The sequence below is a fragment of the Equus asinus genome, chromosome 2 (genome assembly GCF_041296235.1).
Source record: "Equus asinus isolate D_3611 breed Donkey chromosome 2, EquAss-T2T_v2, whole genome shotgun sequence".
In the NCBI taxonomy this organism is placed as follows: domain Eukaryota; kingdom Metazoa; phylum Chordata; class Mammalia; order Perissodactyla; family Equidae; genus Equus; species Equus asinus.
This window is the reverse complement of record NC_091791.1, coordinates 61,774,535-61,799,143: the sequence shown is the minus strand read 5'-3', so window position 1 is coordinate 61,799,143 and position 24,609 is coordinate 61,774,535. Positions and strand designations below refer to the sequence as shown.

General features: G+C 36.3%; 1 protein-coding gene across 10 annotated transcripts in view; it reads left to right on the top strand.

Moving 5' to 3' along the window:
- The window catches only part of CFAP70 (cilia and flagella associated protein 70), a 137,769-nt gene that overhangs the window by 79,793 nt on the left and 33,367 nt on the right, over window positions 1-24,609 (top strand). For all 10 annotated transcript variants that reach the window (XR_011495666.1, XM_070490088.1, XM_070490093.1 and 7 more), the window contains 7 exons: window positions 1,539-1,599; window positions 1,928-2,122; window positions 3,671-3,802; window positions 14,421-14,546; window positions 18,861-18,994; window positions 19,115-19,230; window positions 19,428-19,652. Coding sequence is in view for 9 of the 10 variants with exons in the window: in XM_070490088.1 (XP_070346189.1) it covers window positions 1,539-1,599; window positions 1,928-2,122; window positions 3,671-3,802; window positions 14,421-14,546; window positions 18,861-18,994; window positions 19,115-19,230; window positions 19,428-19,652 (989 nt within the window). In the remaining variant the exon portion in view is untranslated. The remainder of the gene's footprint in view (window positions 1-1,538; window positions 1,600-1,927; window positions 2,123-3,670; window positions 3,803-14,420; window positions 14,547-18,860; window positions 18,995-19,114; window positions 19,231-19,427; window positions 19,653-24,609) is intronic.

The following is a 24,609-nucleotide window of genomic DNA, read 5'->3' as shown; positions in this document are numbered from 1 at the left end:
TCCGCCTTCCGGCAAGATGTCGGTGCCCAGTGCACTTTGCCGGGGCGGGGGTGGGGGCGGTTTCTCTCGCGCACCGATCTGGATTCGATCAGTTCTGTTCTCTGGTCTCCCGGGGCCCTGCGTTTATGGGGTCCCCGCGCACGGAAGCTCTCCCCGTCAGCGGGTTTCCACTGAACCAGTGGCAGGAGTCCTAGACGGTCCCCTGGTCGTGCGGCCCCTCCCCTTCTCCTTCCTGGACCCACACTGCGATCCTGGTTTCTAGGGGATGGAGGGATGTTCTCTCCTACCCCGTTCCAGCTCCTCCGAGGCAGGCAGTAGGCGCTCCGTCTTCTGTCTTTTGATACTGTAGGTCTCTGAGTCCTGGCATTAGGTTCCTTAGCTGAAATTCAGGTTTTTTCTTCTTTTTTTTCAGTCCTTTGTTGTAGTTTGGAGGGGAGAGAGTCCCGGGTCTGCTTACCCCGCCTTTTTGCTCCGCCTCCTCTCCATTCCCTCTAACATATTTATCTTAATTATTTATCTTGTTTATTATTCTTGTTTCCCCACTAGAATGTAAGCTCTGTGAGGCCAAGAATTTCTGTCTATTTTGTTTAATGCTCTATCCTCAGGACCTGGAAAAGTGCCTGATGGATAGTAAGCACTCAGTATATATTTTGAATGAATGAATAAATAACATTGTCTTTCCAGAGGAAATTGGGTTCTGGACAACAAGGTTGGAAGGAGACTGTTTATTATATGTTGTTTTATACCTCAAGTTTTGAATGATAAGGATATATTCCTATTAAAATGCATAAAATTAAAATTAGAAATTATGAGCTGAAGTATACAATTACATAGGACCTATAGAAGAAAAGTTGAATTTGTGAATTTGATTGTAAACTTCAAGGTAGTCCAATGTATTTCAATAGTAATCTGACGCTATAAGGAGAAAGAGCTATAACTTAATTTCCTCTAGGACCTTGTAAAGTCTCCTGAAAATAGAAGGTACAGTTTTTGCATAAGTAGTTTGACAGTGACAAAATGTATTTTCTTACTCACCGTAAAGTCTGATATAATTATCATAATTTAATTCAGTCTTATAAATTATTGCCAAGATTACACTTCTTATCATAGATGGCAAAGAAAGAAAAGCTTTCACTTCCCTTTACCATTTAGATTTCCAAAACTTTGTGCTTTCATAGACTCTACTGAGTGCACCTAAAATCATAGCCCCCATTTCTTTCTAGCTCCCGAGTCAAGCAGCCTCTTGTGCATAACAGTGGTTTTTAAAAATGTGTAAGGGTAAAGCCAGGGCTCAAATTAGCCAAAAGTACAACTTAGCTACTCTCTGAGTAGCTGCTTCCTGGCTTCCTTCCTACCTGCTCCATAGACATATACTGTTCTGGGGTTCACATCTGGGCTTTCACATGAGAGAATAGCACAGTGCTCAAGTGTCATGGGAGTGCAGACCTTAGATCTACCCCCAGTCTCTTTGGAGGTGGGAAATAAGAGAACATAAATCTGCAGATAATAAACTTGTTCTTGTTGTTTTTCTGATACAGGGTCAAGGAAATGATTCCTCCAAGGCCACCTCTTACCCGTCGGACAGGAGGAGCTCAGAAGGCAAGTGCCAAAGCCAAGGTGAAACTTTAATATTATAAGGTGTTGAGTGCACTCATTTGAAAATAAGGCAGGGACTCTTCAGTATGTTTTCCAGAAGGGGTGAGAAATTGTAGCTTCACATATTTTCCTTCCTGGTTCTGGTTGTGACTAGTGGGGTACAGTGAATAGTATAGTGTTTAATCTTTTGTTGGTAGTCTCTGAGCTGAAAAGAAAAGGGCAGTTTATACCTAAAGTATTGTTGAATGTAAAACCCAATCTAGTTTCAGACTTGCGTTCTGTATCTTAACCTCCTTAAGGCCTCTTTACCAGACATTTTGTATTTTCCTAGGCCGTGAGTGACTACCACATGCAGATCAAAAACATTTCTAGAGCCATTCTGGAAGAGTATCACAGGATGTTTGGAAAACAGGTGGCCAAACTAGGGAGTGATATGGATAGTGAAACCCTGGAGGAACATAAGTGCCAGCTCAGCTATGAACTTAATTGCTCTGGAAAATACTTTGCTTTCAAAGAACAACTCAAGGTAAATATTCATTTATTTAATTATTCCATAGGTTTTTATGAAGCATCTTCTTTACATACCCAGTTACTTTTTTTCTCCGATTATGCTCAGCTATGCTTCCACCTTTCTTGTTTTTGGTGCAAAGAGCTGTGTTCTCTATGATAGAATGTCAAGAGAAGCTCCACTCCTGCAGAGCCTTAGAATGGTTCAGTATCTATTCTGAGTGTGAGCTTTTAACAAACTAAGTCTTTACTTGAGGCTAGGCCAGATTTGGGGCCGGATTTCATGTTGCTTTACCAGGCAGAAGCTCTGTAACTGGTACTGATTCCATGACTAAATATCTGTTTCCCATTAACAAACATTTCCCTAGTTCATAGAATCACTATCATTTGAGAAACACTTACTTAATAGTGATTTCCCAAATAATAATGGTTAACATTTATTTTTTGCTGTAAACCAAATTTTTAAATGCTTTATATTTTGCTAATTTAATCCTCACAACTACTCTATGAGGTAGGTACTCCCAATTTTATAGATGGAGAAATACAGTTAGTCGGTTAAGTAATTTGCCCAAGGTCACAGAGCTAGTAAAGGTCAAAGATAGGACTCAAATTCAGGCAGTCTGACTCCAGAACTCACGTTCTTAACTACTACATTGCCTGTCACCTCTCTATGCACACTTACTTTGTGCCTTGTACTGTACTAAACAGATACAAAGAAAGCGTATGGAAATAATAAAGTGAAAAACAACTATTGCTCATGGAGGCAAGAGGCTGTTCTCAGTAGGTGGCATAGGCACATCTCAGTTTGATTCCTGGTTCCATCACTACTAGCCTGATGACCTTGGTCAAGTGACTTTACATCTCTGAGCCTCAATTTCTTTGCCTAATAATGAGGGATAATGTTAATATTATCACGTAGAGTCATTATGAGAATTAAATAATATAATGCATGGAAAGTGCTTAGTACAAAACCTGGAAATAATGTTAGCTGAGGGGAAAAAAAGAAGAAACTGTCCTGGCTACAGAAATATGTTATTTGTATAGCATTTTAAGCTTCACCACCTGTTATTTCTCTTTAGCTTCTCAGTCATTTTCTGAAATAAGATAGTAATACCAAAGTACATATCTGTTTAACAAATGAGGAAACCAAGGTGCCAAGTGTAAAATAATTTATGAGGTTGTACAGTGGCAGGGTTAGAACCAGAATTCCATTCTCCAGACTCTCACAGCAGGTCTTTCTCCCTTTCTCCCTTGAATCATGTGGTCACCATGAGAGATATACTACATAAACTTAATACAAAGCTTTTCTTTGGCTTTATGGCTCTCTTCACACAGTTTGAGTCCTGCATTGACCATGTTAGTGATGATGGTGACGTCAAGAAAAGAAGTCACGTAGAGCATGTTGTTTGGAGGAAAAATCAGAGAGGTGATAGTCTAGCAGTTACCAAGGGAGAAATCAGTCACCTTCTGAAGTGCTGCTGAGCCTTAGACCAGAAGCTCAAGGAAGGCCTGTGCTGTTAGCGTGGTGCTGGACTGTTATCAGATGGGTGACCTGTGTCTCTTGCAGCATGCTGTGGTAAAGATTGTGAGAGAGAAGTACTTGAAGACAACATCATTTGAAAGCCAGGAGGAGCTGCAGACATTTATCAGCGAGCTCTATGTGTTCTTGGTGGATCAGATGCATGTGGCCTTGAACCAGGTAGGTGCTCAAGAACCAAGAGCATCAGGGCATCAGGGTTTCCTCTGAATGATTCCTTCCTTGCTTCCTTTCTTCCTTAATTCTACGAACATTTATTGAGGTGTCTGCTTTCTGCTGGACATGGAAAACACAAAGATGAATAAGAAACTGCCTAAATTATAAGACTAATTTTGAGAACAAGCGGGTGTGCTCTTTCAACTTCCTAGAAAAATAAATTTCATAACTGTCATAAATGTGATGGATAAAAAATAGATAAAATCGACTATGTAAATTGTGAAACAAAAATTATTCTGTTTATTCTGTGAATGCGTGCAATTCTCAATTTTTTATTCAAATGAAAAACTATGAGTTTTCAGATATTATACCTGAATGAGAATGACACTTCAGATGTGCCTTTTCTATTTGACTGGTGGTCTGCTTTCCTTCCACATGTCTGTTTATATCTATATTTGCACAGCTTGCATCTTGCCTTTATTTGTTCATTTTTAGAAATTATTTTATTGAGGTCATGATAGTTTATACCTTGTGAAATTTCAGTTGTACATTATTATTTGTCAGTTGCTATATATATATGTAGCCCTTTATCCCTTATGCCTGCCCCCAAACTCCTTCCCCTCTGGTAACCACTAATCTGTTGTCTTTGTCCATGTGTTTGTTTATCTTCCACATGTGACTGAAATCATGCAGTGTTTGTCTTTCTCTGTCTGGCTTATTTCGCTTAACATAATACCCTCAAGGTCCATCTGTGCTATTGCAAATGGGACGATTTTGTCTTTTTTTATGGCTAAGTGGTATTCCATTGTATGTGTGTGTGTATATATACCACCTCTTTATCCATTCATCAGTCGATGGGCACTTGGGGTGCTCCCACATCTTGGGTATTGTGAAGAATGCTACAGTGAACATAGGGGTGCATAATTCTCTTTGAATTTTTGATTTCAAGTTCTTTGGATAAGTATCCAGTAGTGGGATAGCTGGGTCATCTGGTATTTCTATTTTTAATTTTTTAGGAAATCTCCATACTGTTTTCCATAGTGGCTGCACGAGTTTGCACTCCCACCAGCAGTGTATGAGGGTTCCACTTTCTCCACATCCTCTCCAATGTTTGTTATTTTTTGTCTTCATAATTATACCCACTCTAATGGGTGTAAATTGATATCTCCTTGTAGTTTTGATTTGCATTTCCCTAACGATTAGTGATGTTGAACGTTCTTACATGGGCCTATTGACCATCTGCATATATTCTTCAGAAAAATGTCTGTTCATGTCCTCTGCCCGTTTTTCAATCAGGTGGTTTATTTTTTTGTTGCTGAGTTGTATGAGTTCTTTATATATTTGAGAGATTAACCCCTTGCCAGATGTATGATTTGCAAATATCTTCTCCCAGTTGGTGGGTTGTCTTTTCGTTTTGTTGCTGGTTTCCTTTGCTTTGCACAAGCTCTTTAGTCTGATGAAGTCCCACTTGTTTATTTTTTCTTTTGTTTCCCTTCTCTGAGTAAACAGAGTATTTGAAAGATGCTTCTAAAACTGATGTCAAAGAGTGCACTGCCTATATTTTCTTCTAGGAGTTTTATGGTTTCACATCCTACCTTCAAGTCTTTAATCCGTTTTGAGTTAATTTTTGTGTATGGTGAAAGATAATGGTCTACTTTCATTCTTTTGCATGTGGCTGTCCAGTTTTCCCAACACCATTTATTGAAGAGACTTTCCTTTCTCCACTGTATGTTCTTGGCTCCTTTGTTGAAGATTAACTTTCTGTAGATGTGTGGTTTTATTTCTGGGCTTTCAATTCTGTTCCATTGATCTGTATGTCTGTTCTGGTACCTGTACTGTGCTGTTTTGATTACTATAGCTTTGTAGTATATTTTGAAGTCATGTATTGTGATGCCTCCAGCTTTGTTCTTTTTTCTCAGGATTGCTTTTGCTATTTGGGGTCTTTTGTTGCCCCATATGAATTTTAGGATTCTTTGATCTATTTCTGTCACGAATGTCTTTGGGACTCCAATTGGGATTGTAGTGAATCTGTAGATTGCTTTAGGTAACATGGACATTTTTAACTATGTTTATTCTTCCAGTCCATGTGCATGGACTATTATTCCATTTCTTTATGTCATCATCGATTTCTTTCAATAATGTCTTACAGTTTTCATTGTATAGGACTTTCACCTCCTTGGTTAAATTTATTCCTAGATATTTTATTTTTTAGTTCTGATTATATTCTTGAGTTCTCCTTCTGTTAGTTTGTTATTAGAGTATAGAAACGCAACCGATTTTTCTGAGTTGATTTTGCACCATGAAACTTCACTATAGTTGTTGATTATGTCTAATAGTTTTCCGATGGATTCTTTAGTGTTTTCTATATATGGAAACAGTCTGCAAACAGTGACAGTTTCACTACTTCCTTGCCAATTTGGATATCTTTTATTTATTTTTGTTGCCTAATTTCTCTGGCCAAAACCTCCAGTACTATGTCGAATAAAAGTGGTGAGAGTGGGCACCCTTGTTTTGTACCTGTTTTCAGAGGGATGTTTTTCAGTTTTTCCCCATTGGGTACAATGTTGGCTCTGGGTTTGTCATATATGGCCTTTATTATGTTGAGGTACTTTCCTTCTATACCCATTGTATTTAGAGTTTTTATCATAACTGGATGTTGGATCTTGTCAAATGCTTTCCCTGCATCTATTGAGATGATCATGTGATTTTTACTCCTCATTTTGTTAATGTGGTGTACCACATTGATTGATTTGCGGATGTTGAACCATCCCTGTGTCCTGGTATAAATCCCACTTTATCATGGTATATGATCCTTTTAATGTATTGCCGTATTTGGTTTGCCAATATTTTATTGAGGATTTTTGCATTTATGTTCATCTTTGATATTGGCTTGTAATTTTCCTTCTTTACGTTGTCTGTTGGCTTTGGGATCAGGATGATGTTGGCCTTGTAGAATGAGTTAGGAAGCATTCTGTCTTCTTCAATTTTTCGGAATGGTTTGAGAAGAATAGGTATTAAATCTTCTTTGAATGTTTGGTAGAATTTTCCAGAGAGGCCATTTGGTCCTGGACTTTTATTTTGGGGAGCTTTTTGATTACTGTTTTAATCTCTTTACTTGTGATTGGTCTATTCAGATTCTCTATTTCTTCTTGGTTCGGTTTTGGGAGGTTGTATGCATCTAAGAATTTATCTATTTCTTTTAAATTGTCCCATTTGTTGGCATATAGTTTTTCATATATTCTCTTGTAATCCTTTGTATTTCTGTGGTATCCATTGTAATTTCTCCTCTTTCAGTTCTACTTTGATTTATTTGAGCCTTTTCTCTTTTTTTCTTAGTGAGTCTTGCTAAGGGTTTTTCTGTTTTCTTTATCTTCTCAAAGAACCATCTCAGTTTCATTGATCCTTTCTACTGGGTTGTTTGTTTGTTTGTTTGTTTGTATTTTGCTTTCTATTTCACTTTTTTCTGCTCTAATTTTTATTATTTCCCTCCTTCTGCTGACTTTGGGCTTTGTTTGTTCCTTTTTTAGTTCCGTTAGGTGCAGTTTAAGATTACTTATTTGAGATTTTTCTTGTTTGTTAAGGTGGGCCTGTATTGCTGTGAATTTCCCTCAGGACCACTTTTGCTGCATCTTACGCGACTTGGTATGGTGTATTTTCATTTTCAGTTGTCTCCAGATACTTTTTGATTTCTCCTTTGATTTCTCCATTTATCCATTCATTGTTCAGTAGCATGTTGTTTAGTCTCCACATGTTTATCACTTTTCTAGTTTTTTTCTTGCAGTTGATTTCCAGTTTCATAGCATTATGGTCAAAAAAGATGTTTGATATGATTTCAATCTTCTTAAATGTATTGAGGCTTGCCTTGTTTCCCAACTTGTGGCCTATCTTTGAGAATGTTCCATGCGCACTTGAGAAGAATGTGTATTCTGCTGATTTTGGGTGGAGCGTTCTATATATATCTACTAAGTCCATCTGGTCTAGTTTTTCATTTAATTCCACCATTTCCTTGTTGAATTTCTGTTTGGGTGATCTATTCACTGATTTAAGTGGGGTGCTGAGGTCCCCTACTGTTATTGTGTTTTTGTTAATTTCTCCTTTTACGTCTGTTAATAGTTGCTTTATGTACTTTGGTGCTCCTGTGTTAGGTGCATATATATTTATAAGTGTTATGTCTTCTTGGCAAAGTGTCACTTTTATCAATTTATACTGCCCTCTTTGTCTCTTACTGCTTTTTTTACCTTGAAGTCTACTTTGTCTGATATAAGTATGGCAACACCTGCTTTCTTTCGTTTTGTTTTTTGTTTTGGTGATGAAGATAGGCCCTGAGCTATCATCTATGCCAATCTTCCTATATTTTATGTGGGATGCTGCCACAGCATGGCTTGACAAGTGGTGCTAGGTCCACACCCAGGATCCAAACCCGTAAACCCAAGGCCACCAAAGCGGAGTGTGCGAACTTGACCACTGTGCCACCAGGCTGGCCCCAACACCTGCTTTATTTTTTTTTTTTTAAACATTGGCACCTGTGCTAACATCTGTTGCCAATTTTTTTTTCTTCTCCCCAAAGCCCCCTGGTACATAGTTGTATATTCTAGTTGTGAATGCCTCTGGTTGTGCTATGTGGGATGCCACCTCAACATGAGCTGAGGAGCGGTACCATGTCTGCACCCAGGATCCGACTCAGCAAAACCCTGGGCCACCAAAGTGGAGTGCACAAACTTAACCACTCAGCCACGGGGCTGACCCCAACACCTGCTTTCTTTTGTTTGCCATTATCTTGGAGTATCGCCTTCCATCCTTTCACTCTGAGCCTGTGTTTATCTTTAGAGCTGAGATGTGTTTTGTGGAGGCAGAATATTATTGGGTCTTGTTTTTTAATCTATCCTGCCACTCTCTGTCTTTCAATTGGAGACTTTAATCCATTTACACTTAGAGTGATTATTGATGTATGAGGGCTTAATGCTGCCATTTTATCTCTTGTTTTCCAGTCGTTCTGTAATTCCTTTGTTTCTTGTCCTGTGTATTTACAATTGCCAGTTGAGTTTGGTGTTTCTCTGTGATGGTTTTCTCATTTTTTATCATTTGTGTCTCTGTTCTGATTTTTGTTTAGTGGTTAGCATGAGGTTTGTATAAAAGATCTCGTAAATAGTCCATTTTCTGATAGCCTCTTATTTCCTGAGTCTAAGCAGATTCCCTCTCCTTCTTCTTCCCCTTCTAAGTTATTGTTGTCACAACTTATTCCATTTTGTGTTGTGAGTTTGTGATTAAAATAAAGTGATCATAGTTATTTTTGATGCTTTCCTTCCCTTTATCTTTAACATTATAATTGTGTTTGCTAACCTGTTCTGATTGAGAGCTGCAATTTTCTGATTTTGTCTGTTTTTTGATCTCCTTTGCTCAAGGCTTTGTAAACCCTTTCTCCTTTTTTCAGGCATAAGGGACTTCTTGATCTTTTCTTGTAGGAGGCAGGGTTGTTCTTGTGGCAATGAACTCCCTCAACTTTTGTTTATCTGGGAAAGTTTTTATTTCTCCATTGTATCTAAAGGATATTTTCAGTGGATAGTTTTTGTCCTTCAGAATTTTGAATATGTCATTCCATTCTCTCCTAGCCTGTAAGGTTTCTGCTGCGAAATCCACTTAAAGCCTGATAGGGGTTCCTTTGTAGGTTTTCTTATGCCTTGCTGCCCTTAATATGTTTTCTGTCATTGACTTTTGGCAGCTTTAATAATACATGCTTCGGAGAGGGTCTTTTTACATTGATGTAATTAGAAGTTCTAGTGGCTTTGTGTACTTGGAATTCTGGTTCCTTCCCCAGGTTTGGGAAGTTCTCAGCTATTATTTCTTTGAACAAGCTCTCTGCTCCTTTCTCCCTATCTTCTCTGGAATACCTATAATCCTTATGCTGCATTTTCTAATGGTGCTGGATATTTCTTGGAGAATTTCTTCATTTCTTTTTAGTCTTAGTTTTCTCTCCTCCTCCATCTGAAGCTTTTCTATACTTCTGCCCTCTAAATTACTGATTCTGTCCTCCATAATATCAGCTCTGTTATTTAAGGACTCCAGATTTTTCTTTATCTCACTCATTGTGTTTTTCATCTCCAACGTTTCTGATTTTCTTTTATAGTTTCCTTCTCTTTTGTGAAGAATTTCCTGTGTTCATTAATTTTATTCCTGAGGTTATTAAACTGTCTTTCCGAGTTTTCTTGTAACTCATTGAGTCTCTTTATGATAACTATTTTGAATTCTCTGTCATTTAGATAGTAAATTTCTGCGACTTCAGGATTGATTTCTGGGTACTTGTCATTTTCCTTCTGGTCTGGAGTGTTAATATACCACTTCATGCTATTTGATGGAGTGGACTTTTGCCCTTGCATAGTGGTAGTATTTGGTCACAGATGCCACCTGCCACCACTGGGCAGAGGGTGGGAGCTGTGTTTTCTGAACCCTCTGCAACCCCTGGCAGATGTGCCTGTCCATTAGAAGCTGTGCTGACAGGGCCTGTCTGCGTTTGCCTGCTGGCCACTGCTGCCTTACCCATGTATGCAGAGGTGCTCTGGCAGGAATCCCCTGCTCTGGCCAACTGGCTTAGCGTGTGCACCAGGCAGGAGTGGGGAGAGGGATGCTTTCTTTTGTGTGTGCGATCTCACGTGCCCCAACTCTGCACTTACTGTCTGCCCACCTGGGCTGCTCAGCTTGGTGTGGATGCCCCCAGGATGGCTTACTTGCTTTGCTGTGGAGAGTTCTCACAGGCTGGGACGCAACTCCGAGAGTGCAAGTGTTCTTGTCTAGGGCTGCCTTTTCCCCTTCTCCTCTCAGTGCTGCGTGCTAGCCACTGCATGATGTCCTGCACCCTAGATTGCTGCCACTTGGGAGGGAGAGGAGATCCTCTTACCTCCTTCCACTGCCTCCCAGGGGGTCCAGCACCCCCACCTTTAGATGTATGGCTGTGTGGATCTCTCTCAGATGTCTATGGTGTTGCGTGAATGTCCTCTGTTGGTTTATGCATGTCTTTGTATCTTAGGGTGGGAGAGACTATGGGACGAGCTCACTGTACCATGATGCTGACATCATTCCTATTTGCTCTTTTTTTAATGTATGTAGTAGTGGTTTGTTTGAAAACAAGGATAAAGTCAAAGTCTCTTTGTCCCCTTGGTAGTCTCTAACCAGCTATACCTCCTCAAAGCCTCTATTCTCTTTCCTCTTTCCTTCACTGTTTTTTCTTCTCTGCCATCATCGCTTTTTCTTTCACCTTGTTCAGCTCTCCTGGAAGAGGTAGGAGAGGAGTGCCCAGTATCCTAGGATTAAGAGAAACAATCTTGCTTTGGGCACAAATGATTTGGATGATTTGATTTGGAAAGCAATTGAGACTTGAGTATGAGATGGTAATTATTGTTGTCCTATGTCCCCAAGGAGCCCCTGTCTAGTTGAGGAGATAGGCACAAAATACAAATCACTGCAGTAGAGTGAGGTAAGTGCTGTAATAGAGGTGTGTCCGTGGTAAAGCAGATTAATGGATAATTAAAGAAAAAGTGATCAACTTCACCCTGAGACCTTTCAGGGGAGGATTCACAGAAGAGCTGTGACTTGAGTTGGGCCTTGAAGGCTAAAAAAATGTTCTCCAGGTAGATGTTCAGAGCATTTGAGTCATAGGGAACATCACAAAGGCTAGGAACCTTGAAAGAATATGACATATACAGAAACTGCATATAGTTCAGGAGCAGAGGTTGATGTGGTTGAGGGACAGAGAAGCAGGAGTTGAAGTCAAGATCAATTCCTAATATGGAATTTGGGAGTGCGGAGGGAGGCCTTGTATGCCATGCAAAGAAGTTTTGACTTTTCCCCTTATTGGTAGTTAGAAGCAATAAATTGAATTATTTTATACTGAAGAATAGTGTGATCAGATTTACATTTTACAAAAAACGTTCTGATAGCAGTATTATGGGTTAGAGGTATTGAAACTAGTGATATTGACTGATTATTAAATAGTAAGGAGGAAAAGGAGTGAAAGATTCTTAAGTTTAAAATTCAATAACTGGGTAGCTGGTAGTACCATTGACCTTGACATGAAATACAACATGAGCAAATTTGGTGGGAGGCAGGTGTTGTTGACTTCAGTTTTGAACATTTGTTCTAGTGGAGTTTTTCTCAAAAGAGAAATCTGAGCTAAAGATGAGATTTGGGGGGCCATGAGTACGTAGATGTTAGTTAAACTAAGGTCATAGATGAAGCTGCCAAGAAAAACATGAGTAGAGAGAGAAGTGAGCTGGTGGTGGAACCTTAGGAAACACCAATATTTAAGGGATGGATGAGTAAAAGAATTAATGAAGGAAACAAGTGAATTATTAAAAAGGCAAAAGAGCCAGAAGAAAGTGGTGTCACAGAAGCTAAGGGAACAAAATTTTAAGAAGAAAAAGTGGTCAACATTGTCAAATATTACTTGGAGTTCAAGAAAAACAAAATCTGGGGTGGGGGGATGGGCAATTGGAGAAAGGTGGTCAAAAGGTACAAATCTCCAGATACAAGATAAATTAAGTACTAGGGATGTAATTACAGCCTGATAACTATAGTTAACCCTCCTGTATGATACATATGAAAGTTGTTGAGAGTGAATCCTAAGAGTTCTTCTCAGAAGAAAAAAATATTTTTTTTGCTTTCTCTTTTTATTATATCTATATGAGATGATGGATGCTAACTAAACTTATGGTAATCATTTCACAATATATGTAAGTCAAACCATTATGCTGTACACCTTAAACTTATACAGTGATGTATATAAATTATGTCTCAGTAAAACTGGGGGAAAAAAGAAAAAGAAAATCTGAAAAGTTTTCTTTGGATTTGACAATAAGGATGTTATTGGTAACCTTTACATAGAAATTTCATTGGCTAATGGAATGGATACAAATTATAATGAATTGAAAATTAGGGAGCAGGTGAATATAAATTCAAGAAGTTGGAAGATGAAGGGAAGATGTGGGAAAGTAATAGCTAGAAATTACATAGATTTTCTTCTTAAGATGAAAAACCTTTTAGCATACTTTAGTCCACAGGTTTGGGAACAAGAATAAGAGGCTGGAGAAGTTGAAAACAGGGAAAGGGGATAATTGATGGAAATCCCAGGGTGTACAAGTGGGAAAGGATCAAGAATTTAGATTGACTGCTTAGCCTTGAAACAGAGAAGGATGCAATGACTCTTCCTCTGAGGCTGAAAGTAAGGAGATACAATGGATACAGAAATAAACAATTTAGGTGTGGGGTTCAAAAGTTGAGGGATTTCTTCCCTAATGTTTTCTATTTCCTCTAAGAAATAACATCTGTACTGAAAGTGAAGGAGATAAAAGTTCAATGTAAAGCTTGAATAAAGAGAAGAAAATATAGATACTGCATAACATTATGGAATATGTTGTTGAACAAGGACAAATACATAGATTGCTGAGAGTATTAAAGACCTTCAGCTAGGACTGAATGCCAGAAGAGTCTGTGGCAGCTCAGATATCTCTATGTATATGCAGTTTGCCTTAGGACCAGTTGGCAGACTTCAGATTGTAGGATTGCTTTAATTTAGAAGTTTTCAGGACAAGTGCAGGAGAAGGACAAGGATGCTTGAGACTTGAGTATGCTGGTGAAAGGGTAGTATGAGTGGTTGATTGTGAGGCTTATCCACTTGGGAAATGATAGGCATATTGGAAGTGAGGGAAATAAAGTCAGAGAACAGTTTTAAGGGGACTAAGTGACAAAAGGCGGAAAGCTTGTAACCATGGGTTCCGGGAGTGGGATATTATAGAGGTACAGTATTTCTGGTTTGGGCATGAAAGTGTGTTGCTGGAGGGATTTAGAGGTCAAGATCATCAAAATTAAAAAGGACAAAGAACAGAAACATTAGTCAATAGTCAGAAGCTTTCTGTGGCCCATCTCAAATTTAGCTTTACTCCACATCTCTTAGCAACTCTACTTGTTAAAATCACTTACATTATTTTTACTTCTAATTTAAGAATTTGGAGGGTCTTCCTTGGTCATGGCCTCTGACTCAGGAGATTACTTGTTATACCAGGCCTACTTTCCTATCTGGGTTTATAGGATATATTATTTTTCTGGGTTTCTTCCTACCTTTCTGGCTATTTCTATAATGTCTCCCTTGCAGGATCTGTCTTGTCTATATATCCCACTAAAAGTATAAATGTAACTTCCAAAGCTTTACCCTTAGTCTCCCATTTTCTTGATGTTTGAAGACCCTAGCTAGTGTTTTCCAACATCTTTCATGTCATGGGACCTGAAAAATGATATTTGTCCTGTACACTAGAGAAAATGAAAGAAGCTGTTTGATGTTAGAGGCGACTTGCCTAGGGATTCGAACTGCCCTGAGAGTTGAGGACAGCAATTCTGCCCTAAGGAATTTTAACTCACTTCCATGAGTTCCGACTGTTGGTATTCATACATTGGAGCTTCCCTTTCACTCTTGATATTTCTCTCTTGGTTCACTCTCACTCTCTTACTGTATTGGCAAGATTGTAAGAAACATCAATATCATTTTAGACCTCATGAATCCATGTCTGGTTCATTTTTATAAAACTTCTCTACTTATAATTGCTTCATTTTGTCTGCCTAACATCTTGATGTTGACAAGACCATACCAGATGATGTCCAAGGTGCTGTTTCAACCATTTATACGACTAGTGAACAGCTTCGACTCTTTGCATTTGAAGCAGAAGTCAATGAGAACTTTGAAATGGCTGCAGTGTATTATGAAGAGGTAATTAAACATCTTCCCAGTGGTGGTTGTTACTATTATTTGTACAATATGGGTATAATAAATAGTGGTTTTTGATTGTTTAAAATCCAATCTGATTGGTGAAATGATAGGCACATAGATCAATAAAACAGAGTCCAAAAATAGGTCCATACAAATAAGGCCATTATATTTTTCACAAAGGTGTAAAAGAAATTCAATGGAAAAAGGGTAGTGTTTTCAAAAAATGGTATTGAACATTTCATATGTCACCCATGTGCAAAAAATGAACCTCAACCTAAACCTCAAACATTGTATAAAAATCAACTCAAGATGGATCATAGATCTGAATGTAAAACATAAAACTATGAAACTTTTAGAAGAAAACAGAGGAGAAAATATTTATGACCTGGAATTAGGTAAAGAGTTCTTAGACATGATGCCAAAGCACAATCCATCAAAAAAAAATCCGATAAGTGGAAGATCATCAAAATTAAAAATGTAGCTTTGTGAAAGGCACTGTTAAGAGAAAGAAAAGAAAAGGTAAAAACCAGGAGAAAATATCTGCAAAATGTATATCTGACAAGGATTTGTATCCAGACTAAGAACTCTCAAAACTCACTAATTAAAAAAAAATTAACATGGGCAAAGGATTTGAAGAGACATCACTAAAGAGCACATAAGTATGATGAATAAAAACATGAAAAGATGTTCAACATCATTAGCCAATAGAGATTGCAAATTAAAACCAGAATGAGATACTACTGCACTCTTATTAGAATAACTGAAATGAAAAATGCTGACAATAGCAGATGCTGGTGAGAGTATAATGCAAATGGAACCGTCATACTTTGCTAGAGGAAATGTACAATGATACAACCACTCTGGAAAATAGTTTAGCAGTTTCTTATACACTTATCGTATGACCTACTGCTGGGTATTTACCTTAAAGAAATGAAATCTTATGTACATGAATGCTTATAGCAACTCTATTCATAATTGTGCAAACCAGAAGCAACTCAAATGTTCTTCAAAGGGGGGATAAACTATTGTCTATCTATACAATGAAATATTATTCAGCAATAAGAGAAATAAACTACTGATACACACAACAACTTGGATGAATCTCAAAGGCATTATACTGAGTGAAAGAAGCCAGTGTCAAAAGATTACATGCTGTACAGTTCCGTTTATTTGACATTCTAGAACTGACAAAACTATAATGATGAATAACAGATCAGTGGTTGCCAGAGGTTATGGATGGGGCAAGAGAAAACTATAAAAAGACAACATGGGGAAGTTTTTTGGGGTGGTGAAACTGTTCTGTATTTTCATTGTGGTGATGGTAACATGAAGGTATACATGTGTTAAACTTCGTAGAACTGTATACCAAAAGAAAAAAATGTTAACTTTATTGTAAATAATTTAAAAAATAACATAAAATTTGTATTCAGAATATTCAGCAAACATTTACTGAGCCCTTACCATGTGTTATGAATGACAATTAAGTTCTTTAGTTCTGTTAGTACTGCCTACCACTGCATGATGGGTTGAATAAACATATATATGAAGAATGGTCTGAACTTCTATTTCTGTTTTTTTAATTATTGAGATATAATTCACCTGCCATAACATTCACCCACTTAAAGTATACAGTGGTATTTAGTATCTTTACAGAGTTGTGCAACTGTCACCACAGTCTAATTTTTAATAGACTTTTTTAGAGTGGTTTTAGGTTCACAGTAATACCACAGTCTAATTTGGAGCATTTGCATTACCCCAAAAAGAAACCCTGTGCCCATTAGCAGTCATTCTCCATTTCTTTTCACCCCAGCCTGACACAACCACTAATTTACTTTCTCTATATATAGATTTGCCTATTGTAGACAGTTCATATAAATGGAATCATACAATACGTGGTCTTTTGTAACTGCCTTCTTTCACTTAGCATGATATTTTTGAGGGTCATTCACATTGTAGCATGTATTAGTATTTTATTCCTTTTTATGGCTGAGTAACATTCCATTATACAGATATACCACTTTTTGTTTTTTCACTCATTAGGTTAATGGGCATTTGACTGGTTTCCACTTTTTGGCTGTTATGAATAATGCTGCTATGAACATTCAAATATAAAGTGTGTAAATTTTTGTAAGAACATATGTTTTCAGTTTTCTTCAGTATATATCTAGGAGTGGAATTTCTGGGTCGTATGGTAACTCTATGCTTAACTTTTTGAGGAGATGCCAAACTGTTTTCCAAAAGGCTGCACTATTTTACATTCCCACGAGCAACGGATAAGGGTTCCATTTTTCTCCATATTCTCACTAATACTTGTTATGGTCCATCTTTTTTTTACAGCCATTCTAATAGGTGTTAAGTGGTATCTCATTGTGGTTTTGTTTTGCGTTCTCTAATGAATAGTGAGTTTGAACATCTTTTCACATTTATAATTTTTTCAAGAGGAAAATATGTTCCAAATTCTAAATTAATTAACAGGGGAACATTTAGACTACGATAAGTTCAAAACATCAGTCTATATAAATAAATTGTTATGTCTTTTTGTGACTGTCTTATTTCACTTAGAATATGTCCTCAATTTTCAATCCATGTTGTAGCATATGTCAGAATTTCCTTCCTTTTTAAGTCTGAATAATATTCCATTGTATATATATATCGCATTTTGCTTATCCATTCATCTCTCAGTGGGCACTTGGGTTGCTTGTACTTTTTAGCTGTTATGAATAACATTGCTATGAATATGGATGTACAAATATCTCTTTGAAACTCTGCTTTCAGTTCTTGTGGGTATCTACAGAGAAGTAGGATTGTTGTATCGTGTGGTAATCCTACTTTTCATTTTTTGAGGAACCACCATACCGTTTTCGAAAGTGGCTGCACCATTTTACATGCCCACTGTGTATAAGAGTCCTAGTTTCTCCATATCCTCATCAATAATTGTTATTTTCTGTTTTGTTGGTGGTGGCTATCGTAATGGGTGTGCGGTGGTATTTTATTGTGATTTGATCCCCTGATGATTAGTGACGTTGAGCATCTTTTCCTATGTTTTTGGCTATTTGTAGATCTTTGGAGAAATGTCTATTCAAGTCCTTTGCCTATTTTTGAGTCAGGTTGTTTGATTTCTTGTTAGTGAGTTTTAGAAGTTCTTTATGTATTCTGATTTGAGCCCCTTGCGAGCTACATGATCTGCAAATGTTTTTTCCTATCCTGTGAGTTACTTTTTACTCTGTGATAGTTTCCTTTGATGTACAAAAGTTTTAATTTTGATGAAGTCCAATTTGTCTATTGTTTTCTTTTGTTGCCTGAGCCTTTAGTATCATATCTAATGTTGTGAAGGTGTTGCCCTATGTTTTCTTCTCAGAATTTTACGTCTTACGTTTAGCTCTTTGATCCATTTTGAGTTATTTTTTGTATATGGTGTTAGGTAAGGGTCCAGCTTCATTCTTTCGCATGTGGATGTCCAGTTTTCCTAGCACCATTTGTTGAAAAGACTGTCCTTTCCCTATTGAATGGTCTTGTCACCTTTGTCAAAAATAATTTGACCATTTATTTCTGGGCTCTCTATTTTATTCCATTGGTCTGTTTTTATACAAGTACCACACTGATTACTGTAGCTTTGTAAGTTTTGAAATCAGGAAGTGTGAGTCCTCCAATTTTGTTCTTTTTTTAAAAGATTGTTTTCACTATTCAGGGTCCCTTGAGATTCCATATGTATCTTAGGATGGGTTTTTCTATTTCTGCAAAAAACATTATTGGGATTTTGATAGAGACTGCATTGAACCTGTAAACTGCTTTGGGTAGTATTGACATCTTAACAATATTAAGTATTCCAATCCATGAACGTGGATGCATTTCCATTTATTTATTTCTTTTTGAATTTCTTTCAGCGATGTTTTTAGTTTTTGCTCATTTTGAAATACTTATTTAAAATGTGTTGTAGGTAAACTTTATTTGCCATCTCAAGACTATGACAGAAATGATAATTTATGAATCTTTAAAATGAACCATAAACTGAATCTTTTGATTCCCAAGTAATTGGAGAGCTTATGGTGACAGAACACTGACACTAGGAAGCAATGACTTGAGGATTCAGTTTTTAAAAGATTTTAGCAAATATTTATTGACCACGTACTATAAGCCAGAACGGTAACTGTACTAGGTATTCAGAATTCAGTGGTAAGCAAAAAAGAAGTCATAGTTTCTGCTTTCATAGAGCTTATGGCATTTATGGAGTGGCCTACTGTGTGGTGTTATATGCATTAAAAATATGACATAGTGTCACAATAACCTTGGTCCTCTTGATGTTTTGTTTGGTAGAGGTTGGTCCGTGAGCCCCAGAACCTGGAACACTGGCTAGACTATGGTGCTTTCTGCCTCCTGACCGAGGACAACATCAAAGCACAGGAGTGTTTTCGGAAAGCCCTTTCCCTCAACCAGAATCATATCCACAGGTATGGGTGAAGGGAGATGAGGAATGAGTAGGAGCAGATAATCTTCTATATGAAATTATCTTGATTCCATGACTGTGACATGGGACCATGTTGTTAGTCATGTTGGTGGTCTCTTCTCAGCTTGTTGCTGTGTGGTGTCCTGGCTGTCCTGATGGAGAACTATGAGCAGGCAGAAATTTTCTTTGAGGATGCTACTTGCTTGGAACCAACTAATGTTGTAGCTTGGACTTTACTTGGTATGGTATTTTCCTGTGATCTGAATGTGTTTTCTTTCATTATAAGATTCTCCCTTCCTCTTTCCATTCTTTAATGGCTCATCATGTAGTTCTTAAACTTTGGTAAAAATGTGGGAAATGTAAGTGAAATGTTGCAATTCTATGTATATGATAGTGGGAAATTAGTCACATTTATTTCAGCATCTTTCTTTCTTCAGGGTTGTACTATGAAATTCAAAATAATGATATTCGAATGGAAATGGCATTTCATGAGGCCTTCAAACAGCTTCAGGCACAAGCACTTCAGGCACGAGTAACAAAGCAGAAGAGCACGGGTACTGTAGAGTACGTTGAAGAAGGAGGGAAAGTAGAATCCAGTTTAGGCCCATGGGGCGTCACTAATGGTTCTTCTACAACAGCAATCAAGGTGGAAGCCCCAGCAGGTAGGATCAGGGAATGGGGATGATGAGTGGCTATGGGGAAAATTACTGGCCTCGTGAATAGGACCTGGCATATAGTAAGTACCCAGTAAATATTTGTTAAATGAATAAGTATAGTTTCGAGTTGTTCCAGGAACACCAAGAAAGACTCCTTCTAAATATTTCCTCATTCGTATGATTGGAAGTCTGAAGCTCCTACTGTTGTTATTTAGTTTTGTGAATCTTAGAGAACTTACTGTCTCCATGTACCCCTAAAAAGGGGTTTCATTCTAGCAGAGTAAATTTCTTTCTTTTTCTCCTCACCCTCTTCCCTATCTAAGGTCCCTCTCTTGTGATTCTTAAATTTATTTATTTATTTAGGTACTTCTTTTTTCCCTGTTCTTCATTGCCGTTCTCCTTTCCTCTACTTAAGAAAATCAATCATTCTAATCTGTTTATTATATGTGTTTTTGTTTATGTGTTTCCTGTATGTGTTATTTTGTTTATGTTATTCCATATTATTATTTCGTATGCATATATTTTCAACAGCTTGTCTGAGGTATAATTGACATTTCATAAACTACACATATTTAACATGTACAATTTGATAACTTTTGACGTATAAACATACCCTTGAAAACATCACAATCAAGATAATGTACATATCCCAAATCCCCAAAACTTTCCTATGTCCATTCATAGTCTCTTTCTCTTGCCCCCATTTCCAGACAATGCCAATCAGCTTTCAGTCATCATTTTAGAATTCTAGAAAGTTTCTAGAAATTTCTAGAATTAAACAGAATCACACAGTATATTTATATTTAATTTCTAGAATTAAATAGAATTGCAGTCTTTTTTCACTAATGATAATTATTTTGAGATTCAATCATGTTGTTACCTTTATGTATAACAGCAATTTATCCTTTTTATTGCTAAATAGTATTCCATTATATGGAGATACCACACTATTTTTATCTATTCACCTGTTGATACATATTTGGGTTGTTTCCAGTTTGGAACTGTTAAAATAAAGCTGCTATCAGTCTTTCATCTACAAGTCTCTGTATGGACATATACTTTCATTTCTCTTGGGTAAATACTTAGGAGTTGAATGGCTGGGACCAGGTGTTATCTAGCAGTATGTTTTTTATTTTCTAAATATTTTGGTATTTTTCCAGATATCTTTGTTTTTTATTTCTGATTTAATTTCATTGTGGTTAGAAAACATGCTTTGTGTGATTTGAATCCTTTTAAATTTATTTTGACTTGTTTTATGGTCCAGCATATGATCTATCTTGATATATATTCCATATACACTTGAAAAGAATGTGTATTCTGCATTGTTAAGTGGGGTTCTATAGATATCAATTAGGTTTAGTTAGTTGATTTTATTGTTCAGCTCTCCCATATCCTTTGCAGCTTTGTGCCCTTGAAGCTTTGTTTTAATAGTTCTTCCTGCCTCCAGTCACATTTTCTTCAATGAAGTTTATAATGTTAGTTTGACATTTAGATCTTTAACAGGATTCCGTCTTTGAATGTGATACTACATAGGCATCCTGGTTTTTTTCTCCATATAAGGATGTAGTTTTTCTCAAAATCATCTATTAAACAATCATCTTTTCCTTTTGACTTAAGGTATATATGTCTCTGAGCTCTCTATTCTGTATTTTTTGTCTGATCTTAAAACAATATCACACTCTTTTTATTGCTGTGGTGCTGTGGTATGCCTTAATATCTGGTATATCAGGTTCTCCCATTTACTTGCCTTTTTTATAGCTGACTTACCTATGCATGGATCTTTATTCATCTATAAAAATTTTATAGTGAGTTTATCAAGTACATTAAAAAATCCAGTTGAAATTTTGATTTGGACTGTATTGACTAATTTAGGGATAATTAACATCTTTATCTTATTAAACCATTGAATCCAAGTATGTGGAAGATCTCTCCATTTACTCAGATCATTTTCTATGTCCTTTATTAAAGTTTTAACATTTTTTTCCATTGAGGTCCTGTTTAAGTAATTCACAGACATTTTATAGATTCCATTGATACCATAAAAGTATCTTATCTTAATTATATTTTCTTGTTAGTTATCTCTGGTATTTTTTAATTTTTGCTATTGATTTTCTACATTTTAGGTTTCAGTGTATACTATTGCTTTTTAGATTGGAATTGTATATGACAATCTTGTTTGACTGTTATTGATTCTAATAAATTATTAATTCTATTGGTTTTTTTCTAGAATATGATTATCATATCATCTGCCAATAATGATAGTGTTACCTTTGTCTCCCAATCCTCATACTACTCACGTATTTTTATTATCTCCAATAATATGTTATATATTAGTTATAGTGGTCAACCTTGTCTCCTTTCCTATCTTAAAGAGAATGAATTGAAAGTTTGTCTATTAACTATAAAATATGCTATAAGCTTTTTCTAAAAAACCTTTACAGAATTAAGGAAGATCCCTTCTATTCCAAGTTCCCAAAGAATTATTTTTATTGATAGGTGTTGGACTTTATCAAATTGTTTTTTTGCATCAGTCGAAAAAAATTAAAATTATTTTCTCCTTTCATCTATTAATATAGTAAACTACATTGATAGATTTCTTTTATGCTGAACAATCCCTGCATTCATGGGATAAATCCTATTTGATCATAATGCATTAATGTTTAGTATACCTTTGGATTTGAATAGCTAATACTTTATTTTGGATCTTTGCATCTATGTTTATAAAGGAAATAGCCTATTAGTTTCTTTTGTCATCTAGTTTTATAATCAAGATCATTAGGCAGCTTTTGTTCTTTTGCTATTCTATATCAACTTATATGTGATAGGAATTGACTTTGACTTGAGAGCTTGGCAGAAATCAACCGTAAAACAACCAGGGCCTGGGTTTTTTGGCAAGGGAGGAGTTTGACTACCATTTCATTTTCTCAATATTTAATGTATTCATGTTCTGTATTTCTTATTGTGTTATTCAGACATTTTATACCTTTTAGGAATGCATCAGGTTCATCTAGGTTTTGAAAATTTATTAAAATGTTTATTCATATTAATCTTTTGTTTTTTAATAGACTTTGTTTTTTAGAGCAGTTTTAGGTTCACAGAAAAATTGAAAGGAAGGTATAGAGATTTCTCCTATACTTCTTGCCCCCACACATGCGTAGTCTCCTCCGTTATCAACATTCCTGACATATGATGTGAAGAATCTTATCATATGCTTATGTGCTGTCTGTATATCTTCTTTGGTGAGGTGTATATTAAGGTCTTTGGCCATTTTTTAATCAAGTTGTTTTCTTATTGTTTAGTTTTAAGAGTTCTTTGTATATTTTGGTTGTCTTTTATCTTATGTGTCTTTTGCAAATATTTTCTTCCAGTCGGGCTTGTTTTCTCATTCTCTTCATATTGTCTTTTGCAGCGCATAAGTTTTTAATTTCAGTGAAGTCCAGCTTCTCAATTCTTTCTTTTGTGGATTATTCCTTTGGTCTAAAAAGTTATCACCATACCCAATGTCACCGAGGTTTTCGCTTATGTTATCTTCTAGGAGTTTTATAGTTTTTGCATTTTACATTTAATTCTATGATCCATTTTGAGATAATTTTTGTGAAAGGTGGAAGGTCTATGTCTAGATTCATGTTTTATGTATGTAGACATCCAGTTGTTCCACCACCATTTGTTGAATTCCTGTTGAATTTTGTCAGATGCTTTTTCTGCATCTATTAATATGATCATGTGATTTTTCTTCTTTAGCCTTTTGATGTTATGGATTACGTTAATTGATTTTTTAATGTTCAAACAGCCTTGCATACCAGGGATAAATCCCATTTGTTTATGATATGTAATTCTTTTTACATATTGTTGGATTCAACTTGCTAATATTTTGATGAGGATTTTTAGGTCTACGTTCATGAGAGACATTAGTCTATAGTTTTTTTTCTTGTGACATCTTTGTCTGGTTTTGGTATTAGGATAATGTAGGCATTATCATTCTCTTTATAGAAGGAGTTAGGAAGTATTCCCTCTGCTTCTGTCCTCTGAAAGATATTGTATAGAAATGGTATAATTTCTTCCTTGAATGTTTGGTAGAGTTCACCAGTGAAACCATCGGTCCTGGTGCTTTCTACATTGGAAACTTACTAATTATTGATTCAATTTCTTTAACAGATACAGTCCTATTCAGATTATTTCTTCTAGGATAAGTTTTGGAAGATTGTGTCTTTCAGGGACTTGGTCCATTTCATCTAGGTTATCAAATTTGTGGGCAGAGAAGTCTTCATAATATTCCTTTACTATCCTTTTAATGTCCATGAGATCTGTAGTGATCTCTCCTCTTTCATTTCTAATATTAGTAATTTGAGTCCTCTCTCTTTTTTTTCTTAGTTAGTCTGGCTAGAGGCTTATTGACTTTATTGATCTTTTCACAGAACCAGCTATTGGTTTCATTATTTTTCTCTATTAATTTCCTGTTTTAGTTTGATTGATTTCTGCTCAAATTTATATCTTTTCTTCTTCTAAAGTTTGTATTTAATTTGATCTTCTTTTTCTAGTTTCCTAAGGTGGAAACTTAGGTTGTTGATTTTAGATCTTTCTTCTTCTCTAATCTATGCATTCAATGCTATAAATTTCCCTCTAAACATTGCTTTTACTGCATCACACAATTTGATAAGCTGTGTTTTCATTTTCATTTAGTTCAAAATATTTTTTTGTTTTTCTTGAAATTTCTTCTTTGACCTGTGCGTTATTTAGATGTGTGTTGTTTAATCTCCATGTATTTTGGGATTTTCCACCTATCTTTATTTTGTTGACTTCTAGTTTAATTCCATTATGGTTTGAGAGAAGACATTGTATGATTTCTATCCTTTTAATTTGTTAAGGTATATTTTATGGCCAGACTCTGGTGAATGTTCTGTGTGAGCTTGAGAAGAATGTGTATTCTGCAGTTGTTGGATGAAGTAGTCTTTAGATGTCCATT